This window comes from Rhododendron vialii, chromosome 6a (genome assembly GCF_030253575.1).
Source record: "Rhododendron vialii isolate Sample 1 chromosome 6a, ASM3025357v1".
Lineage (NCBI taxonomy): Eukaryota > Viridiplantae > Streptophyta > Magnoliopsida > Ericales > Ericaceae > Rhododendron > Rhododendron vialii.
Genome location: NC_080562.1, coordinates 35065940 through 35088698, shown reverse-complemented (window position 1 = coordinate 35088698; position 22759 = coordinate 35065940). Strand labels below are relative to the sequence as shown.

At 38.4% G+C, this 22759-nt stretch overlaps 1 protein-coding gene across 1 annotated transcript; it reads left to right on the top strand.

The window, feature by feature from the left end:
• Nucleotides 1-1701: 1701 nt before the first annotated feature.
• Nucleotides 1702-21708, top strand: LOC131329862 (ATP-dependent RNA helicase DBP2-like). The gene is made up of 18 exons (XM_058363266.1): nucleotides 1702-1790; nucleotides 2216-2329; nucleotides 8517-8663; nucleotides 10847-11024; nucleotides 11908-11993; nucleotides 13697-13789; nucleotides 13889-14053; nucleotides 14193-14288; nucleotides 15050-15124; nucleotides 15764-15925; nucleotides 16166-16246; nucleotides 16615-16713; nucleotides 18376-18471; nucleotides 19592-19723; nucleotides 20497-20568; nucleotides 20948-21028; nucleotides 21136-21172; nucleotides 21401-21708. The coding sequence occupies exons 2-18, from the start codon at nucleotides 2216-2218 to the stop codon at nucleotides 21514-21516; spliced, it is 1830 nt and encodes a 609-aa protein (XP_058219249.1). The 5' UTR covers nucleotides 1702-1790; the 3' UTR covers nucleotides 21517-21708.
• The last annotated feature ends 1051 nt before the right edge of the window (nucleotides 21709-22759 follow it).

Genomic DNA, 22759 nt, shown 5'->3' with positions numbered 1-22759 from the left:
ATGGTAGAAATTTTTTTATCTGTTGCTATCCGTTGTCCTTTGGAAGCCTATCGGATTTTCAAAGATTAGTAAACAAAAAATTAATGAACACATTTTCTCGGAAGCCTATCAAATTAAATTAGTTAACAAAACATATGTCCAGATTTTCAAAGAAACCATTTGCAAATTTCAAAGGCAGAAATCAGAATAAGAAGTTTGGATAATCAGTTCTAAATAAGATCAAACGGAAGTAGAAATAAAAAAAATCATATAAGAATAGGAATATTGTTAATACTTACAACGCTACTTCTTCATATAAAGTTTCAGTTTTGCAAAAAAAAAAATCCCTTGAAATTACTTTGACAGCAATTTGAAGTTTCAGTTTTGCCGGAAAATTCACTTGAAATTATGATTCCTCCAAAGCTTCCATTTTATGTCGTCACTCCTATGAATGTGCAAATAGCACATAAAAAGAAAATTATTAGTAACTCTGTGAAAATAAAGACTAATGCAGAAAAAAGACGATATAGATTTCGATAACAAAGGAAAAAACATAGAAAGTCTAAATGACTTAATGCATAAAAGAGACCTTGATTTTTGTAGATCAAACATATGTTTCAAATAAAGAAGAGTAAAGAGTTTTCTTCATAAGCTCTTCCAATTATTTGTTTCCTTTTGAAACCAAATTGCCAAATAAATCGAAAATCATGGGATGTGGTAACCAATCCTATTAAAAATTAGCCACTTTTTAAAAAAAGGGGTAACCAATTCCGTGATTACCAAATGAGAAACTTAAAAAAAAAAAGAAGTTATTCTTTTAAAATCTGAACCCACAAAATCACGGGGAAGGAAAATCACGGAATCTTAATTACCAAATTTTACAAAGAATTGCTTTAGAAACTACTTTAAATGGTAATGGGGAGTACTCCTACCGTTTTCTTTGGAAAAATGCTGCAGTAAGGATAATAATTATGGGATGACTTTGCCATGTTAATGATTTATGTTTCCTTTTCAGTTTGGAATTCTCGCAAGTCATGGGATTAGAATATGGAATGTAATTATGGCAGATTTCGTTTCATAAAGGCGGGATAAAAAGCAAAGTATTTACCAAAACACCATTTTATAGAATGAAGGGCGGAGATATATACACAAAGAGGGATAAATCTTAAGCGTTGGTTGTCTTTTGGATTCAAACACAGCTCTGTTTTATTATATAGATTATTGGTATATCTGAATTTTTCATTTGTATAAGATAAACAAAAAAGAAGAAAAGAAGAAAGTAAATTGTTTGTCAACAAGTAGTTCAAAGAACCAGAAAATGGAAAAATGTAAAGAAATATTTTGGTCATTTTAGTAGAAGGAAAGTACTGTAATTTTGTAGGGGTATTTTAGTCAATTAGATTTATAGGGGTAACATGGTGATTTTAGTATACATTGGTATTTTCATCATTTTTTATTTTAATATATATTATGTAATTAGATTAATAGGCGGATCGGGTTTGATTTCAAAAAAATGAGTCGGGTTTGGTATGAATAATTGAACCCATAATTAATGGATCTAAATGAATCAATGACTTATTAAAAACCCAACTCACTTGTAATTCATATCAAATTTTACACAAATCCGCCCATTTAACTCTCCTAAAAAATATTCCAACCCTAAACCCCTCTTTCCCCGTACCCTATAAATCACCATGGCAAAAACGAGTTCGAAACTAAGCCAACTCACAAAGTTTGCGAGAGAGAGAGAGAGAGAGGAGGAAGAAGCGAGGAGAAGGAAAAATAGGGTCGTTTCAATTGGGTTTCGAGAGGTAATTTTGTTTTCGCCATCAGCATTTTGACCTTAGTTCTTGCAATCACTTTGTTGCCTTTTTATCCCTTTTGATTATTTGATTTCTTCATCTGTTCTGATGGATGCTGGGGCCTTAGGGGTTCGGTAGTCTGTTTTCATTGCTTTGGCACGTCTGATTTTTATGACGATTTGTATAGTTAGATTTTGTAATCCGTTTTTGGATAGCATCGATCTTCTTCCATTGTAATTAGGGTTTTTGGCTGGTTCTCGATTGTTAACTTCCTTATTGGCCCCTTGTGATAATTTGATTCCTTATCTGTTCTCATGTTGGGGCCTTGTAGGTTTGGTATAATTGGGGTTTCTTACTTTGTGTTTATTGCTTTTGAGATTATATATTGCTTGAAACCTTGGAAGTTAATAAAATTGAGTTTTGTGTTTAATCAGATGGATCTCTCTTGTGTCTACGAAGGCGTACCAGACTGTGGGCTTCGTAATGGAAACCGTCGGCTTACCGATGAAGAGTGGGACAAATATCAAAAAGTCACCGAGGATTCCGAGGTATGTTGTGTGTGGTGAAATTTTAATGTACTTGTGTATTTTTTGGAAAACTAAATAAACTTAAATCTTTTGAACCCTAACCTAGTTAAGAATTTTATTTTATTTATTTATTTATTAAGAATAGGCTAACAATTAAACAAACGATAGTTAAATTATATAAATAAGCTGCTTGTTGGACAAACCATAGTTGTCATGGGAGAAAAGCGCACCAAGGCGCAAAGTCCTGTGTTGAGATGTGAAGACAATTTTAGAGTCGCAGTAAAAATGACCCGGAAGGTTTTGGGTCCCGCCCAACGCAGGTTTTAGCGTTTTTTAGGGTTTTCTAGTATTAGCTTGTTTGCACATATAAAAGCAAAGCTAGGGCTGCCTCTTTTTTGTAACTCTGACATATTTTCATCATAGTGAAACACCCCAGCACCCCGTGGACGTACGATTAAGCAATCAGCTTAAGTCGGAACCACGTAATCTCTGTGTCTTGTTCTTTTCTTACTTTATATTGTTTTCTGTTCTTGATTTGTTCTTCGATTGTGTGCGTTTGCTTGTGGGTTTGGACGTTCGAATCCCCAACAACTGGTATCAGAGCTCCGGGTTAGGAGGTCAAGGGTTTACACAATGGCTGAAGAAAAATACAAGATCGAGAAGTTCAATGGTACAAACTATGCTTTCTGGAAGATGCAGATGGAGGATATTTTGTATCAGAAGGATCTATATCATCCGATCAGTGGCACAAAACCAGAAAGCATAAAGCAAGCAGATTGGGATATTTTGGATCGCAAAGCTTTGGGGACTGTGCGATTGAGCCTCGCGCCGTCGGTTGCGTCGAATATTGCCAAAGAAAAGACTACAGCAGATTTGTTCAAAGCCCTAGAAAAGATGTACGAGAAACCTTCTGCGGTGAACAAGGTATATCTTATGAAAAAATTGTTTAACCTAAAGATGCCTGAAAACTCTATTGTTGCTGAACATCTGAATGAATTTAATACGGTCACGAATCAGTTAGAATCCGTGGGTATTAATTTTGATGATGAGATTAGAGCTCTTGTTCTACTATCGAGTTTGCCAGAAAGTTGGAATGGACTTGTCGTGGCAGTGAGTAATTCCTCCGGGTCTGCAACAATTAAATTGGAGGATGTTACTGGATTGATATTAGGAGAAGAGGCTAGGAGGAGAGCATCAGGTGAGGATGTTGCTTCGGGTTCAGCACTTAGTATAGAGGACAGAGGCAGGTCTGCAAATAGGGGAGGCAACAAGGGCAAGGGAAGAGGGAGTTCCAAGAACAGGGGCAGGAGTAAATCTCGTACTAGAGAAGTGAAACCTGAAGGTTGTTGGAACTGTGGTCAGTTGGGGCATTGGAAGCGAGACTGTAAGGCACCACCGAAAAAGCAGCAGAACGGGAATAATCAGGGGGGTAAGAACACTGTAAATGTTTCTGAGGAATCGGATAATGAAGCCTTGATTTGTTCGCTGGATTCTCGCGATGAGTCTTGGATTGTAGACTCGGGAGCCTCATTCCATGCTACTTCACGCATGGATGTGCTACAGAATTATGTGCAGGGAAACTTTGGAAAAGTTTATCTGGGTGATGATGAATCTTGCAACATAATTGGGAAAGGGGATGTGTATATGACTCAGACAGACGGGACAGTACTGAAATTGAAGGATGTTAGACATGTGCCTAGTCTAACAAGGAATCTTATTTCGGTGGGTCAGTTGTCAGAGGGTGGAGTGGTCACATCGTTTACATCAGACGCTTGGAAGATGAGCAAAGGGGCACTGGTTGTGGCTCGCGGTAAAAAGGAAGGAACCTTATATGTATCTTCGGGTACTTACTGTAGCATCGCAGTGGCAGCATCAGTGGTTAATTGTACTACGTGGCATCGTAGGCTGGGTCACATGAGCGAAAAGGGGATGAAAGTAATGTTGTCAAAAGGGAAATTGCCGGGTTGTAAGTCGCTGGACTTGGACTTCTGTGAGGATTGCATCTTCGGGAAACAGAGGAAAGTTAGCTTTACAAAGGTGGCAAAAACTCTAAAATTAGAGAAGTTGGAGTTGGTTCATACAGACGTGTGGGGACCATCTCAGGTATCTTCTCTTGGTGGCTCATGTTATTTTGTTACTTTCATTGATGATGCTACTAGAAAATTATGGGTTTATTTTCTCAAGCATAAATCTGATGTGTTTGGTGTTTTCAAGAATTGGAAAGCATTAGTTGAGAATGAAACAGGAAAGAAATTGAAGTGTCTGAAATCTGATAATGGCGGCGAGTATTGTGATGGTGAGTTTGAGGCTTACTGTGCTGCAAATGGGATTCGAAGGTTGAAAACGATCCCAAAGAAGCCAAGGCAGAATGGAGTTGCTGAGCGCATGAATAGGACGATCCTAGAGCGCGCAAGGAGCATGAGGTTACATGCTGGGTTACCTAAGCAATTCTGGGCTGACGCAGTAAATACAGCGGCGTATTTGATCAACAGGGGACCTTCAGTTCCTTTGAACAATGGATTGCCGGAGGAGACTTGGTCAGGTAAAGAGGTAAATTTATCTCATTTACGAGTATTTGGTTGCATGGCCTATATGCATATTGAATCGAGTGATAGGGGTAAACTTGATGCTAAGTCTCGAAAGTGCGTGTTCATAGGCTATGGTACTGATAGCTATGGGTATAGGCTATATGATTTTGAAAATCGGAAAACACGCAGGAGTATGGATGTGGTATTTAATGAGTCTGTTTTGTATAGAAATAGACAGAATCAACCCGATGAGGCTAAAGAAAATTCAGACTTTGTAGAGTTTGAGGGGATCCCTGACAGTAATGTCTTACAGTCTCAGGATATTAATATACAACCTACTCCACAGGCAGATCCACAGACTCCTCCACTCAGGAGGTCTACACGTACCGTTAAACCACCAATGCGTTATTCTCCTGCTTTACACTATTTGTTGTTAACTGATAGTGGTGAACCAGAATGTTTTAAGGAAGCATTGCAGGTGGAGACCAGGGGAGAGTGGGAGCGAGCAATGGATGATGAGATGGATTCTCTCTCATCAAACCAGACTTGGGACTTGGTTCAGTTGCCCAAGGGGAAGAGAACTTTGCACAACAAATGGGTATACAGGCTTAAGGAAGAATCTGATGGGAGCAAACGGTACAAGGCGAGGTTGGTAGTAAAGGGTTTTGAGCAGAAACCAGGTATTGACTACACCGAAATCTTTTCTCCTGTGGTAAAGATTTGTACTATCAGATGTGTCCTTAATATTGTGGCTGTTGAGAATTTGCACTTAGAGCAGTTAGATGTTAAAACTGCTTTCCTTCATGGGGATTTAGAGGAGGATATTTATATGCATCAGCCAGAGGGTTTTGTTGTCAATGGGAAAGAGGATCAGGTATGTAAGCTTCGAAGGAGTCTGTATGGGTTGAAGCAGGCGCCTAGGCAGTGGTATAAAAGGTTTGATACCTTTATGACAAATACGGGGTTCAGTAGATGTCATGGGGATCACTGTTGTTATTTTAAAAAGCTTGGTAAATCGTATCTCATACTTTTGTTGTATGTAGATGATATGCTTGTTGCAGGTTCAAGCATGGATGAGATTGCTAATCTCAAGGCACAGCTGTCCAGGGAGTTTGCAATGAAGGATTTGGGTTCTGCAAAGAAAATCCTTGGGATGCGAATCAGTAGGGACAGGGTGAACCGAAAGTTGAAGTTGTCACAGGAGGAATATGTTGAAAAGGTGCTCAAAAGGTTCAACATGGAAGGTGCTAAGCCCGTTAGCACACCGTTGGCAAGTCACTTCAAGCTTTCAAGGGAAAAAGGGGCAGTAACTGATGAAGAAAAGAACTACATGGCCAAAGTTCCATATGCCTCGGCGGTAGGCAGCTTGATGTATGCTATGGTTAGCACAAGGCCAGACATTGCTCAAGCAGTGGGAGTTGTCAGCAGGTTTATGGCAAATCCAGGCAAGGAGCATTGGGAGGCAGTCAAGTGGATTTTGCGGTATCTGAGAGGTACTTCTGATTTGGCTTTGTGTTTTGGAGGTTCTGATATTTGTTTGCAAGGATATGTGGATTCGGATTTAGCAGGGGACATTGACAGCAGGAAGAGCACTACTGGGTATGTTTTTACACTGGGGAGTGCAGCAGTTGATTGGGTCTCGCGGCTACAGAAAATAGTGACTATTTCCACAACAGAGGCGGAGTATGTTGCAGCCACGGAGGCATGCAAGGAGATGGTATGGCTAAGGAGCTTCATGAAAGAGTTGGGTAAGGAACAGGACAATTGCAAATTGTTTAGCGATAGTCAGAGTGCAATACATCTGGCAAAGAACGCAGCTTTTCATTCGAGGACCAAGCATATTGACATAAAGTATCACTTTATTCGCTCTTTATTGGAGGATGGGCAGTTCACTTTGGAGAAGATTCACACAAGGGATAATCCGGCAGACATGTTTACGAAGGTGGTTACTGTGGAGAAGCTGAAGTCTTGTTCAGCTTCTGTGGGTCTCCAAGCTTGAGTGGGAGGCTGGGTGCTGGTGGTGTTAATGATAGTTGATGATTGGCTGGATGTCTAATCACGTCTTCAAGTGGGAGATTGTTGAGATGTGAAGACAATTTTAGAGTCGCAGTAAAAATGACCCGGAAGGTTTTGGGTCCCGCCCAACGCAGGTTTTAGCGTTTTTTAGGGTTTTCTAGTATTAGCTTGTTTGCACATATAAAAGCAAAGCTAGGGCTGCCTCTTTTTTGTAACTCTGACATATTTTCATCATAGTGAAACACCCCAGCACCCCGTGGACGTACGATTAAGCAATCAGCTTAAGTCGGAACCACGTAATCTCTGTGTCTTGTTCTTTTCTTACTTTATATTGTTTTCTGTTCTTGATTTGTTCTTCGATTGTGTGCGTTTGCTTGTGGGTTTGGACGTTCGAATCCCCAACATCCTGTTGGGCCTGAGGCGAGAGGCGTAAGGCGAGGCGCACCTATGCAATTACTAACGAGTTTCTAAGGGTTCAGAACCCACACACATTTATTCATAGCAATTACTAACAATCTCTTATTTATTTTCCTACTTTTATTCACAGCAAGTTGGTGTCTAAACTCTATTACCATGGAAAATATCATTGTTACGATCTTTTAGAAAAACAACTTGTATATGCTCTTCCTCGCCTTAATGTTCAAGTCCAAAAAAGTCATATGTATCCATTCGAAAACAAATCACAAAAGATATCCAGTGTTTGAAATTAAGAGTTGCATAACAGGTTTAAATGATTAGCTAGCAAAACTGCAAATTGGAACTTTAATGAGGAATATTCATAAGAGTGGCGTCATAATATTTGATATTTTCTAAATGAACATCATGCACAATGGGAAATGGATGACAAAGATAGAGACCACCAAACCTACTGAGTTTTGCTCTGCCGGTATGACTCGGATGATTCCCAGTACTACTCAGATTTGTTTTAATGTGCAATAAGTGTAAAGTGAAAAAAAAATCAAGTAAAGTGGCAAGAATCTCACAAATCATGGAAAAAACATGATTGAATCCATATCCAAAAGTACTAAATTAAAAAGAGGTAAGAACGGTTATTCGATTAAATCAAGCATTCGGAGAATAAATAAAGAGTCTGCAAATACTTACTACGAAACTTGAGGTTTCATTCTCTACCCTAGCCTAGAATATTTAGCCTCTCATGGACTAATAACAGTTGAAGCTCCTTTTTTCTCTTTGGCCACAGCCGTAGTCTCTAGCCATGGTGTCGTCCGAGTTGTTGTGCGTGGTAGATCCCTCCAGCCGAACTCCATTGGCCTTCTTAAATAAACATTGCCGAGAATTTTCCTTATGGAAGTAGAATCCTTTTCTTTCCAAAAATCTTATTATTTAGTCCACAAATAATCCCTTTGTTTCCTATGCAAATCCAAATTCTTTGAAGCAGCAATCAGCCAATTTCAAGTTGCCATAACAACACACGTGCACATCTTTCGAGAGCATTCCATAATTCAAAAGGGAATTGATCTCATCACTTCTGCATGCTTAAATCCTGTTCACTTCGTGGAATTCTAATGGCCATAGTATTTCGATTATCATCTTTTCCTGCAAAATTAATATTTCAATGTAAACGATTAAAAATGATAATAATTAGTCTAGTTAAGCATAATAAAGAACTGAGCTGATCTTATTTTATATTCTTGTGTGCACAGGGATTTGACACTGTGAGATTTCCTAAAGAAGTGGTTGAGTTTGGTATAATCATGCCAATTCTAGTATGCGAGAAAGATTTTGCAAGAGAATATGAGATGTACAAGAAGTGTTCACAGGCAGCGCTTGACGTATACAACCGGCGGGAGGTATGGTGTGTGTGTGTGCGCATGGTTGTTAGAATCGTACAATTCCAAATTCGTATCGTACGATTCGGTGGGTAATCGATATGGATAGGCTGCCTAAATCAAAAATAGCTGCGAATCATTGAATTGGTAACCCGAATTGGTGTATGGTTCGATTCACTTAAAATTTTCGAAATTCATTTTGTACTGCTTGTTTTTCTTTTTTGTTGTTGGAAAAGGGTTCAAACTGTTCTTTGAAGATCTTTAGTATTGTTATATACCATCATCTTTTGTCTATATTTCTCCAGCTTATCTACTTTTTTGGTCCCTAAAAATAGGCTCGATTTCGTTTTTCGTCCTCACAAAATTTTTGGTTTCAATTTTACCCTTGTACTTTGTAACCGATTTCAATGCTATCCTTTCCGTAAAAACTTGGACGGTAAATGCCTAAGTGGATAATGGCAAGCTGATGTGAATTGTGGACCCTTTTATACGTCTTTTTCCCCACCCTCTTTTTAGCCCCACACCAGTAAAAACCCTAAATTCCCAAATTCGTTTCTCCGAAACCCATTGATTCATTTCTGCTCACTGACATAGCTTTGCTAGGTGGCAGATCAAACGCCACCTCATGTTCTTCTCCTCTTCGCATAGCAAAATGCTAAATCAACACGTCCCACGCAACAAATACATATCTTCTCTGTCCTTAAACCCAATTGAACCACCTACCATTACTGGCCTTCCATATCACTTGGATGGACATTGAATAGAATTTGGCTGCACAAGTGACTACAAAATCAATTGGTTGGACTTTTTTTTTAAAACCTGATTAGTTGGACTTGACAAATCCGAATTTTACTTTCACCTCAAATTTACTTGGGGACTAGGATATGGATTTTGAAAACTTATGAAACCCTTGACCCAATCCCTCTTAACAAAGTATTGTTAGCGAAAAGCCCCAAATGAAATTAATAAATTGGAAAACCTAATTGAAAACAATACGTAAAAAGAATCAAGCAAAAATTTCAATCCGAAAAGTAAACTACTCATCGCTGAATCAATGGGTCCTTTGAGGGTCCTTTGAGTTCATAAAGAGAGAAAGTGGGTTCATTTACCCCAGGTCCCCAACAAACAAAAAGAAAGAAAGTGGGTTCTCAAATTCTTTGTTCTCTAGCGTTTTAAAGAAACAATAATTTTTCAAAATTCACAAACCGAAATTGCGATATTTGTCGCCTAAACCCAAGATATTGGATGATCTAGGAAAGAATGCGTTCAAATAGTTCGTGCCATAGGAACTCAGTTTAGGTTGATCAAAGAATTAGTTTGACCCCCTTTCATTCTTTCGTTTGTGGGTTTTGCTCTTGAGTTGAGGCTGGGATGTAGATGTGAGTTGGAGAGAGAGATTACACAAATATTATTTTTGAACATGGATTATACGAATTAAAAGCTTGCATAAAATTCAATAGAAGAAATTTGCAGGAGAAAGTTTTTTGTTTAATCTTTTTCATTCGTCTTGTTTACTGGGTTAAATGGTGAGACCCAAATCCTAGGTGGCATGCCAACAACGGTGACATGGATACCACAGTTAGCCACATCATTATTTTCCGTTATTGGGTTGACAGAAGGGTAACATTGATATTTGCTTTAAAGTATAAGGATGCAATTGATACATGAAAATTTAGAGGAACGATTTGGAAACTTGTTGCATTTTTTAAGGACCAAAAAAGTAGATAAGCCTATTTCTCCTTATGTAGTATTGTAGGTAATAAGAGTGGGAGATTTATTACGAGTGGATCGAAAATGAGAAAGATAAAGTGAATACAACCTTCCTATAGACCCTTTAAGGGTTTGCTTGGTTCTTTTAACTCTTTTTTACGAAAAAGACCATAAGTAGGATTCACGAATCCTAATCTCTTGGTAGTTGCAATAGAAGCAGCTTATCAAATACTCCACATTGTTATCAAATCATCATTTAGAAGAAGGTTTTTATTGATTAACTTGAATTTGTAGTGTATATTTTTGTTACCGTAATCTATAAACCTAGGTTTCCATGCATTATAGAAATCATGACCGAATCAAAGCGATTCACGATTCGCAAAAGGACCATTTCGATTCTCGATTACATTCATGATTTGACAACCTTGTGTGTGTCTCTCGAATCATGAACATCCATCATTTTGGTTTTAACTTTTTTCTTATTTATATTCTAGGATACACAATTCCAATTTGGGAAGGTTCTTAAGACAAATGCCCTATTTTGTCGATCGTGCACTTTCTACCTCACCTTCCAGGCTAGAGATACAATTACTCATGTTTGTGAGAACTTCCAAGCAAAAGTGCGCATTTTCATGCAAGATACACCAGATGTGGAACTTGTCAGGCTCGAAGGTACGTTTTGTTTGCTCTTATATTATTTCCCTGATTTGGTTTGCAAACGTTAAACAGACATAATAGTTCCCCTAACTTGATCAGTCTATCAGGTTAAATATGAACTTATAAAAAAAAAAAAATCTTTTTCTGCGGTCAAATAAATATATGCTTTAGCTTTTTAATGAATGGTTAGGACCTCTTCAATTGTCGAAGTTTCTGAAAATGTGTAGTCACTCTAGGCGATGAGAACTGAGAAATAATGTAAAATAAAATTGTTTCGGACACAAATATGCATGTGCAAATTCAAATGCATTCGTTCATGACTTTACACGTGTAAGATTGTCAATCGACACATTACAAACAATTATATTCGGATTTGTGTCTGTAGCACGGGGCTCAATCGGTGAGAACCCCATAGATTTAATCAGTATCTTTTTTTCTTTTTTTTTTGGGAACAAGAGAATTTTGGATTGGGCCCAATGTCTCACTTGAAGAGATCCAAGGGAACATATTGCTACTAAACTACGCATCCCCTTGTATAAAGGCGATGTTTAGCAGGCTTCATCTGGTCTACCATCTATCCCCTGGTTTCCTTCCCAAATATCTCATTCCTCTTCTTCTTCGCTCATCACTCACTCTCACTTGAATTCCTCAACTCTCTCCCTACTCGCTCTTTCTACCCTCTATCTCTAAACAATGTCTTGTGTCCCTCCACATTTCAAAAACTCAACTACCACCACCTCCACAACCCTAGAACCTTCCACTACTCAGTACCAGAATTTCAAATCTCACTCCTCTGAGCTTCATCAATTAAAAAACACCACTGTCGTCACCGCCACTAAGGGAAGTAGCAGAAATAACAACAGCAATAACTCAGCTAATTCCGTCTTCTCCAATGCAGCTCGGAGCTCCGTCAATCTTGTGCCCGACCCCGTCTTCGCTCAATGGAAGCCCTCTGAACGCGTTCTCGCTCTCACTCCTGAACAGGTTTGATTCACGTCTCTTACTGTTATTTTGAACTTGTTTTCGGTTCTCGTTGAGGCTTGATTAGTCGTGTTTTTCGGTCGAACTGATAATTGGTTTTGGTTTACGGGTTCTGTTGTCGAGCTTGCGCCTTGTTCCATGCTTAATTGTTTCGCAAGGATTCTTCCATTAGATATTCGCTTAGGAAATTACTGGACTATTGCTGTCAGTAGCTATTTGCTTCGGAAATTACTGGACTATTACTGTTTTGTTTACTTAACTGTAAGAAAAGCTTCATTTTCAGTTCCGATTACCATGGAATATGGAAGTAGAAGTGAATTACGAGCCTGGTAGATCGTGACAGTTAATGGCCTTGGTGTGCCAGTTAGAAGTTCTATTGTTATAGTACTTATTTTTATTAGTCTCGACTAACAGAGTTGTTTTGCAAGAACATTTTTAACCACTGTCTAGACCTTAGTCACATAATCCTTCAATAGGACTCTTTGCTTGTGCTCTCAATTATCTCTTATCAATTCTCACTTTAACAAATTTGAGTAGTTTTGGATGTTTTCAAAAGACACTTTCACGCTCCTAGTCACGCATACGCATTTTGTGACTTAGGTCTAGACTGTGGCTATTTGCTTAAGAAATATACTGGAATCAATGTTTTGAATACCGTACCGGTCAGGGTACCGGTTTTCCTACCGGTACGGTATACCGTAGCGGTACCGGTCAAATACCGGGTACCGTTTTGGATTGATCGCTATTAGTGTTATTTTCCTACTTAAAAGAATTTATAGTATAATATACACTTTTTTAACATTAAAATAAAAAATAAAAAATCCGGTATTTGTCCGGTATTTGCCTGGTGCCGTCCGGTATTGTCCGGTACTTGAAGAAAAAAAATAAATTTAAAAGTAGTCCGGTACTATCCGGTATTGGCCGGTATTTGAGCCGGAACAAAATTAGAGGTGTAGGGTACCGGATTCTGTCAAAAACAGTACGTACCAGCCGGTACGGAATGGTATTGATAACATTGACTGGAATATTACTGTTCTGTTTACTTATTTCTAAGACAAAATTCGTTATCGGTTCTGGTTACTGTGGATTATACACTGAGAAGTGAATTGAGAGCCTGGAAGATCATGAGTGTGATTTCTGTTGGTGTGCCAGTTACAGTTACTAGTGTTATCGTACTCATGTTTATTAATCCAGACTTAAAAAAATTGTTTTGCAACCAAATTACACGTGCGAATTGTTAAATAAGTTTGATTGCAGGAATTGTGATCTCAGTTAAGGATAAAATTCTCTGCGACGGGGTTACTTCAATGCATGATGTGCTAGTAGAAACATGTATACGTTTCCTTTGGTCATACATTGGGCATACATTATACGATATGAATTGCTATTTTCCTATGATCTTTCCTTTGAAGACACTTGTGCGTGTGTAATTTTTCAGAAATCGGTCAAATACACGGTACTAAAGTGGAGGTTCTCTTTTTATTTGCATAGCCTTAGTAAGTAGCTTTACTAGTGGTGTTTGGTTTTGTAGAATCCTGTTATAGTGATGAAGTTGGCAGTGTTGCTCATACTTTCTAGTGGTATATTGTGTTTTTGCGCTTTATTTGTAGTTTTGAAGGGCTGACACTGGTAAATTTCATTATATATTTTTAATGTCTTATTTTATAAGTACTGTTAGTTATCTTGTGGTTTTGTATTTACTACAGACTCAAGAGGTCCGACTACGGCTTAATGTCGAAGTTGCTGTACCTTCAGAATCCACTCCTGTGCCACCACCTATTGAATCTTTTACAGACATGGTAACCTTACGCATTTTGGCAATGATGAACTCACTGACTGTAAAAATTAGTGGTTGTCTTAGATGAATTTAAGATGGAATTTTCTGCATTTGCTCTCAGTGCTTGCACTCGAGCATCATGAAGGATATGGCCTTTCACAAGTACAGTAGACCCACTTCTATTCAGGCTCAAGCCATGCCAGTTGCTCTTAGTGGAAGGGATCTTCTGGGTTTTGCAGAGACTGATAGTGGCAAAATTGCTGCATTCACTATTCCAATGATACAGGTTTTTGCACGATTCTTTATATGTTTAGGAACCTTGTATTTCATCTTAATTATATTCTAACTCGAAAATTGAATATTTAACATCTGGCAGTTCTATGCACTTAATAACTTTGGAAGTTACTTTGGCTTCTCTGTTGCAGCATTGCTTGGCTCAGCCACTTGTTCGCCGTGGTGATGGGCCTTTGGCATTGGTATTGGCTCCAACAAGAACGCTTGCCCAACAAATAGAGAAAGAGGTGAGTTTGTTTTTTTCTTTTGTTTCTGAGGATTGACTGGTTCGTCGTATCTATTAAGCCTTGGCTTTGGATGCTATCACTTATCTGGTTTACCGAATGAGCATGCAACGACAAAAGATAACTGCAATTTTTGTTTGGACTGTGTATATTGTAATTCCACCACCAGCTTTCGGTTCTTGTTGCATAGTGAAAAATTGTTCGGCCTTTGTATAATGCTGTCTTGCTGGTTTGACATATTCAATTGTTTTAGTTTGCGTTCAATGCCTTTGCTTCTGATTTTTGTTCTTTTCCCTTTCTTTTTTAGGAGTGTCGGTCTTAGATAACCCCGATTAACTGCTTAAGTTTAGCTCAACTTTGGATTATGGGCCACTGGATTTTCCGTTTGATGTAAGTAATGCCCAAATATTGGACATTTAGAGAATAGTGAATACCAACTCATCTGAGATGTGGAAATGTTTTCCTTGGAGTGTACAATTACTTTTTCCTGGTTCGGTTTTTGATGTGATCATTATGTGAGTTTAGTACGGTCTACTAAAGAATTTTTTGTTCCGAAGAAACAATGTTGCATCAAACTTCTATTGGTTTGTTTGAGAAGGAAATCTTGGTGATTGATGGACATTATATTCCATGGCACACTGGATTCTATTATCTTCGCATTTATGGATGAAAGGACCTTTACGGGAATTTATTTTCTGCTCGTAGGTTAAGACTTCAGAATGACATGAATTTTATTTGAATAACCTCTCCTCTTCTATTTACAGGTTAAAGCTTTTAGCAGATCTCTGGAGTCCTTCAAAACTGCAATAGTTGTGCGTGGAACCAACAATGCTGAGCAGGTGCTGATTTGGTGATAATTTTCTTTTAGTAGGTGTTCAAATCTCTAGACATGAGGAGTAAATGGCTTACGTATACAAAAGTTGGAATTCTTTGTCCTTATTGTTATGGCTTCGGCAAACTTTTGTTGTTGTTTGTAGAAAAGAATGCTCGGGGCATAGACTGTAAGGACATTAGTGGATGGCTTTCGCATTTTTCTTCCCGGCCCATAGTTAAAAGCTCCCCTGCAATCCATCACCCAGCCAACCGAATATGAATTTACTATTATTGGAGTTAGTTATTTAGTTAGATTGCCATGTTTCTCTTGTTCTTAATAAATCGGCAGACACTTGAAGGAACATGCACTTTTCTCTTGGTGGAGTTCGGTCAATAGATAAGAACTGCTTAAACCTATTTTGCGACGTTGGATAAATGACCCCGAAAATGTACTTAAATTTTGGAAGCGATGGCACAAAATCAGTGAAACAACGCAATTTGCCTAGTGAGGCCTGCTTAAGCTGGAATTTGCCCAGGCACCTCTCGCATTTACTGTACTTTCTCAACTATTTTTCTCTCCCTAATAGAAGTGCCGTTTATCTTTTCATAAATGAACTTTTCCTAATCTTCTTCTTTTTTACTTCTGTTTTTGTATGCGTGGATAGTGGTCTGAGCTACGAGCAGGAGTGAATATAGTGGTTGCTACCCCCCGAAGATTTATTGAGCACTTACTGCAAGGGAACACTTCTCTATCTAGAATTTCATATGTTGTTTTAGATGAGGCTGATAGAATGCTGGATTTGGGTTTTCAACCACTAATTGAAGAGGTAAGTGGTATCTCAATTGTTTTACCGAAACTGTTCTTTTCAACATGATCATAGTTTTTACTGGTCACGTTTGTTAGATAATTCATGGTGTGTTGGAGGGCCCTCACCCCTGTGCCATATTTGCGGGAAGAAACAGCAACCAATGAGTTGATCAGTGGCAACTTCTCCTCATACCATTACCTTGAGTTTGGTTATGAAAATTTTGGAAGAAATTTAGTTTTCCTCTTCAATTTGTTTCAGGTTATGCGTGATCTTCCAGTAAAGCATCAAACTTTGTTGTTTGGTAAAACCATGCGATGGGATATCGAATCACTTGCACAGGTGGAGTCCCTTGAACCATGAATCTTTTGTTGTATATTATCTAGGGACTAGTAAAGGGCATTGGTTGCATGATTTTGGTATTAGAATGAACAAGCGCTTCTCGAGAGGTCATGACCTGGTGCGATGGCAAGTGCCATCTGCCACATTGCTGGTCCCGGGATTTGTGCCATCTCCTAGACGCTGTTGGGAGCCTTTACCACTGGGTACAACCTTTATGATTAGAACCATTGAAGTGTATTCATATGATCTCTGGTCATGCAACTTTAGGAATCATTGTGAGAACACATCATTATGTGAGTTTTGGTTGTAACGTTATGATGAGGAACTTTTTTCACATTCATCCTTCCTTTTATTTTGTGATTCATCAGGAGTACCTGACTGACCCAGTGCGAGTACAGGTGAGAAAGGCGAGCAGCTCAACAACAAAAGAAGCCCAATTTTTCCGCGTGGCTCTTGAGGATGAGAAGGTGTGCCTAGGCAGTTGACTCTTGAGCAGAAAATAATTCCTTGCTGAAAATTCTGAATCTTAGTTTCATCATTCAAGTTGTTAATGGAAATGTTGAAAACTGTCTATACTTCTGTTGGTTTAGAATCGGTGCCTGGTTCTTTTGAGTTTTGTGTTTCCATTGATCCTCGTTATTGGTATTCATATTCTGTGTGAAGGGGCAAAGGTGTTGTGCATTTTTCTTGTTCCTCTGTAGGGTTTCACGTGTTTATGTCTGAGAGGTGTATCTCTTGCTAGGTTACATGGATCCTTCATTTTGGCTCAAGTACCTGTGTCGGTGTGTCCGACACCCATACCCTTTTGGATACTCGGATCCTTTAATTGTTAAGATACTTATGGAAAAGGAATATCAAATTAGCTAGAAAAGCGATATTTCAAGTATTGCACATGGACATGAAGTCGGGAAATATCAAAAATGTAATTTTTTTTTAACCCTTTCTTGTTTAAATACATTTGTAAACATAGTTTACGGCACATAATCTGTGAAAATTATGCAATATGTAATACAAACAAGAGTTCATGACGTGTCCCCGTACCCGTACCCAAGTTGGGGACACATATCCACGTATCCTAAGATTTAAGTTTAGGAAGGTCCGACACTTGGACTTTCACCCGCATCCGATACTCGCACCTAAGTCCATGTAACATAGATCCCTTGTATTCCTGCTTGGTCGAAAATCTAGGACAACCTTATTAACTCCACCCCCACCCTGCTTTTTTTTATTTTTTTTGTTGGCTTGAAAGTATCCCATGTATAAGAGGCCTGATTGTTTGTACACTAAGAAATTCCAAAATTGCAGACATGTTCCTTATAAAATGCACTCTGATGGATTAAGTAGGGTAATCGAGTTCCAAAATAATGGAGGGAATAAAAATAATTGGGTAATATTTCAAGCCATCAACAAACAGGTCATAGAATGTATTTGGGGAGCACATGCAATGCTAAATGTAAACTAACCTGGAAATAGTAGATTCGAAGTTGGGAACTCATGTCTTGATTGGAGAAAAAATCATTATGATTCTGATAATTAGGATCAACAGCTGGATGGCATTTTCTGGTCAACATAAAGGTTCACAAGGCAAAGAGGAAGAAAGGGTTCCATCCATGTAAAGTTCCCTGGTGACGGTGGTGTTGTAGGGAACTATCTTGTTTCTTTGTTTCAGTCAACCAAATAATCCTTTTACCGAGTGGATTAGCCAGTAAACCTTAGTTTTGTTGAAGTCTATGTGCTGTTGACTTGTACATAAGGTGAGAGGAAAGTTGTACTTGGCTCTTTTGATGTACAACTTTATGCATCTCAGAGGTAAAATATTTTAGATCTCTTTCTTAAGACCATATGCTTGGGCCTTCAGTACATGAGCTTTGAAGAACTATATTGATTACAAAACTAAGGAATAAGCTGGTTCAACTTTAGTCAAAAATAGCCTCAACTCGTCATATCAGTGGTTTGTTATTTAGGTGAGCTTTTGGAAATGTGAGTTGGCTTTAGTTATTTTAGTTTTGGATTGTTATGGCCTATGGGAATTATTCCTGATTTAACATATAAATATTAGCATCGGCGTAGATGGGTTGATTAGCTTCAGTGTTAAGCTTACAACGAAGTCACTGTTTGATGTTTTGTAGATTGACCAGCTCCTGTCATTTCTTTTTGAGGAGGCCGCTAGAGCTGAAAGATTCCGCCGCCCATTTCGTTTGACCATTGTTTTTGTCGTGAAGAAGGTATTGTAGATTCATCAATGAATATTTGTCAATTATATAGGTTCATGAGCAGGAATATCAGGGTGTTGGCCTTAATTTGTATCAACACAGTATACCACTCGGCCTCTTTGCTTGCATAGAGGTTCATGCAGCCACATGTTTACGTTTTAGTTTACAAGCATACATTCTTTATTGCAGCTCATTCTTAGTAGCTGTTCTGATTTCCAATGTTCAGTTCCAATTTTATGGCCAGACTAACATTCGAAGTTCTCTAAACTTTTATATTAAGCAATTTTAGAATAAAATAGGACAGAAGTGTCCTTTCTTTATGGGCTGTTTTCTTGTAAAGTGTCTTGAACACTGTTTGCAAGATTTTCCTCCCTACTGTTTATTCACCCGACAAACTGTGCACTTGTGGAGAGAGAGAGAGACAGTCTTTAACCGTCTCTCTCTCTCTCTCTCTCTCTCTCTCTCTCTCACACACACACACACACACACACACACTCTGAGTTTTTGGTTTCTAAGCTCCAAAATTGGGTTCCCAAAATCCGGTTTCTCAAGCTTCAAACCAAACGCAATCGACGTGGCTGCACTTATAGTCTTTGCTGCTTCTTTTTTTTTTTGCATGTCATTGACTTTATAATTTAGTGGTATGTGGTTCTAGGTTGTTTGCTCCTTAGTTGCAGGGAGCTCCTAAAGTGGTGCCTCTCCCACCTTGGGAGCCTGCTTTTGCGCTCCCAACTAAGGAGCGGGAGCCCGCTCCCATCGAGATGGGACCTCGCTCCTTACGAAGATGGGAGCTTTTGTATGATATTTGTATATAAAAACAGTTTATTGATTGGTCTTTGATGAACTCATATATCTAGCCTAAGTCATGATATCTTGAAAAGAAAATCATATATTGTACCTCTTACACAGTTACACTAATGGAGGCCCATATTGTTACTTCCTAAATTATTGTACTTTTTAAAGTGAATACTCCATGCTACGATATTTTCAAAATATATGTACACGCTCCTTTCACGCTCCCAACCTTGGGAGCTTCTATACTTGCTCACTCCCCCGCTCCCGCACCCGCTCCCACTTTGTGCAACTAAGGTTTGCTCTGTGTTTTATTACTTGAATCTGTTTTTTATTTCAGATGAGGTGTGATGAAGTTGTAGACACATTGGTAGCGCAAGGTTTTCATGCAGTTGCTCTTCACGGGGGCCGCAGTCAAAGCGAAAGAGAAGCTGCACTTCGTGAAATTAGGAATGGCTCTGCAAAGATTTTGGTATTCCCATGTAATATTGCTGGAAAGTGTCAATAGGTTTACTGATTGGGTTTGTATCTGACAGTTTGTGTTCCATATAGCCGCACAAATACATTCTGATTGTTGGTTTGATGGCCCTTTTAGTTTTATCAGTTGCTATTACTCACTGTCGACATAAAACTGTGCCAGCACCCATAGGGAAACTTCTTCAAATTTCCTTGACATTCAGTTGTCCAATCTTAGAAAAGTTTGCAGCCATATAAAGAATTTCATTAGTATTCACCAAACCAAATCATGGCCATAACTTTAGCACCATAACCAAACCAAACTAAACTAAGCCTGCTTTCATAAATTGAGGACTGTCAACTCCAGTACTATTTCGATGAAATTTTAGTTTTCTTGAAATGGGTAATTCATTATTGGTTTGTTACTGTTAGTTTTTGTATGGTGGCGTTGACATCAACTTCTATGTTTGACACCTGCGGTCCTTGCGGATACTGGAAACCTGATTTCTAAGTGTAATTAGACATTTGCACTTGACACTGTGCAATGAGCAGGTTTATATGGAGGCCTTACTAGGGTAATTTGAATTTTTTTACTGTATACTTTTTCCCTAATGAGCTATGTTTGAGTTTTTCCTTTGCCATTCATCCTATCATTAGTTGCTATCCCCTTGACTTTTGATAGCCTTCTGTATGATGTTGTGCTTGTCACATTTTCCGCCTTGTTATACTTTCTCAAATGTTTTTTTTTTTTTTGGGTTCTGTTTTGTTTCTTTTTTCATTTTGGTGCAGGTTGCGACAGATGTTTCTCTTGGTTTTGATGTGACTGGAGTTGATCTTGTTGTGAATCTTGATCTTCCTAAGGTATATTTGGCTACGAGTGGTATCTTCTTGTCACCGAATCTCATTTGATATCTGCCAACCTGAAAATGAAATTCCGACAAACGTCCATACAAAAATAAGAGGACCTAACCATTTCTTTGAAGATCTTAGAGGAGTTTTTGGTTCTTGGATTTTATTTTAGCTATTCACTTGTCTCTAAAAACTATATGCAAGAGAATTTAACAAAATAACTGATCAACATGAAAATCCTTGGGTATATATGATCTTTTTTTCCCCACTAATTGCGTGCTAACCCGCCATCACAAATCTTTGCTGCTATCCATTTCTTAGTTTCCCGTTGGTGTTCTTTGAGTCCTGATGATTCACTTTGTTGAAATATCACTGGTTACTTCAATTACAGGCCATGGAAGACTATGTACACCGTATTGGAAGGACAGGATCAAGTGGACAAGCTATTTCATTTTACACTTCTCGTGACATGGTGTCTTCTTACTCTACCTTTTAGTTCCTTCTTTTTTGCCGTTCCATTTTGTATTCCCTGTTAGTAAATTCATTTTTCTGTTGTTGTTTGCCTTGTACATCTTATAGTTCCTTGTGGCGCAAATAAGGCGAGTATTCCACAGTGGTATAGTCTTTGCCTTTGTTATTCACCTGAAAATTTTCATAGTGTAACTTCTCTTCATTGACATATTTTAGTTAATCTTTAGTTTACAGACGGGGTGGTGCTGGTTTGTTGTTGTACCAATTTTCTATATTTGTGCATTTTTATTTGTTATCGCCCTTTTCATCTTGTGGTTACATGCTCTTTTCTCTTTCTTATGTTTTAAAAGCTGTTAGTGCTATTCACTCTTAGGTTGGCTGAAGGATATGACTGCTGCATACGGAGAGGCTAAAAAGGCTGAGGACAGGATGACTCCGTCACTGTTCAAGACAGAAGGTTTGGCCGCTGGTACTTGGGTCTTGGGATGACTGATGAAGTTCTATGTTGTGTTAACAAGATAGGATGATCTTTTTGATGTTTGGCAGCTAAAAGCCATGGCTTGTGGACCGTAGAGACCCGTATTTAAATTTTCTAATTTGAACGTTTATAAATGTGAAAAGTTGTGATTGAATGTGAATTTGGAGGCTCAATGTGTAAATGCAAGAAAGTTTGAGACTTAATGTGATTAGTAAGTGTATGAGGGATGTGAGGTGTAATATATCATATATGTATGTGTATAACAGGAGAGAAAAATCTCATTCTCCCCTCCTCCCTCTCACTCTCTACTCTGTCGGCTCTCTCTCTCACCCAGGGCAATCGATCTCCAACACGCCTTCCATTCATGTTATTGAGCTTGTATCTTAGTGGGTAGAGTTTGGATCGACGTATTTCGGTTTGTGCAAGTTTCCGGAGTCTAGGGCTTGTGTTATCATGGGATTTGCCTTCCGAACTTGAGGTAGGGAATTTTACTTCTTTTTTTTTTTTTTATATATATACATATATATATATATATATATATATGTATATTTATATATATATATATATATAGACACACACACACACTATGTTTTATGAGTAGTTTGGTGCTTAAAATCATGCTTATGATGTATTTGAGTTTGGAAGTGATTTGTCATTTTTGTAAAAAAATTTCTAGGTTTCTACAGGTAGATGTGTGAACTTGTCTCCTATAGGTAGAACTTCCTTCCTATCGGTAGAAATCATATGCACCCAGATTGTGTCTTTTCTGATCCCATTTTCTATCGGTAGAACCTTCTTCCTACCGGTAGAACTTCAATGTTTTTCCAACGACCAATTTGATGGCTCTTCTAGATTGGATGTGTCCCGGTAGGACTTCTCCCCTACTTGTAGGGCTTCTATGATTCCTGAAAAACTTCCTACTTCATGTTTTAAGGCCGTGGTCCATTTTATGGGGTTATTATACGCTTGTTCTTGGCTTTAAGGGCATTTTCATATGCTTTAACACTTGGTACCTAATTTGTTGGACTTGCGTGATTTATCCGAGCTTTGAGATGAAAATTATGAAATGAGAATTGTGTAAGAACGGACACTTAAAACACTTTATCACGATGAAAACATTCAGAGGACCCATCGAATGGTGGGTGCTTGACAGGGGGTATCGGGTTTCCTTAATTGGCCCTATAGAAGCAAATACTCATAATACATTCAGGACCCTACCAACGGGTGAGGTGCCTGGAAGGGGGTATCGGGTTC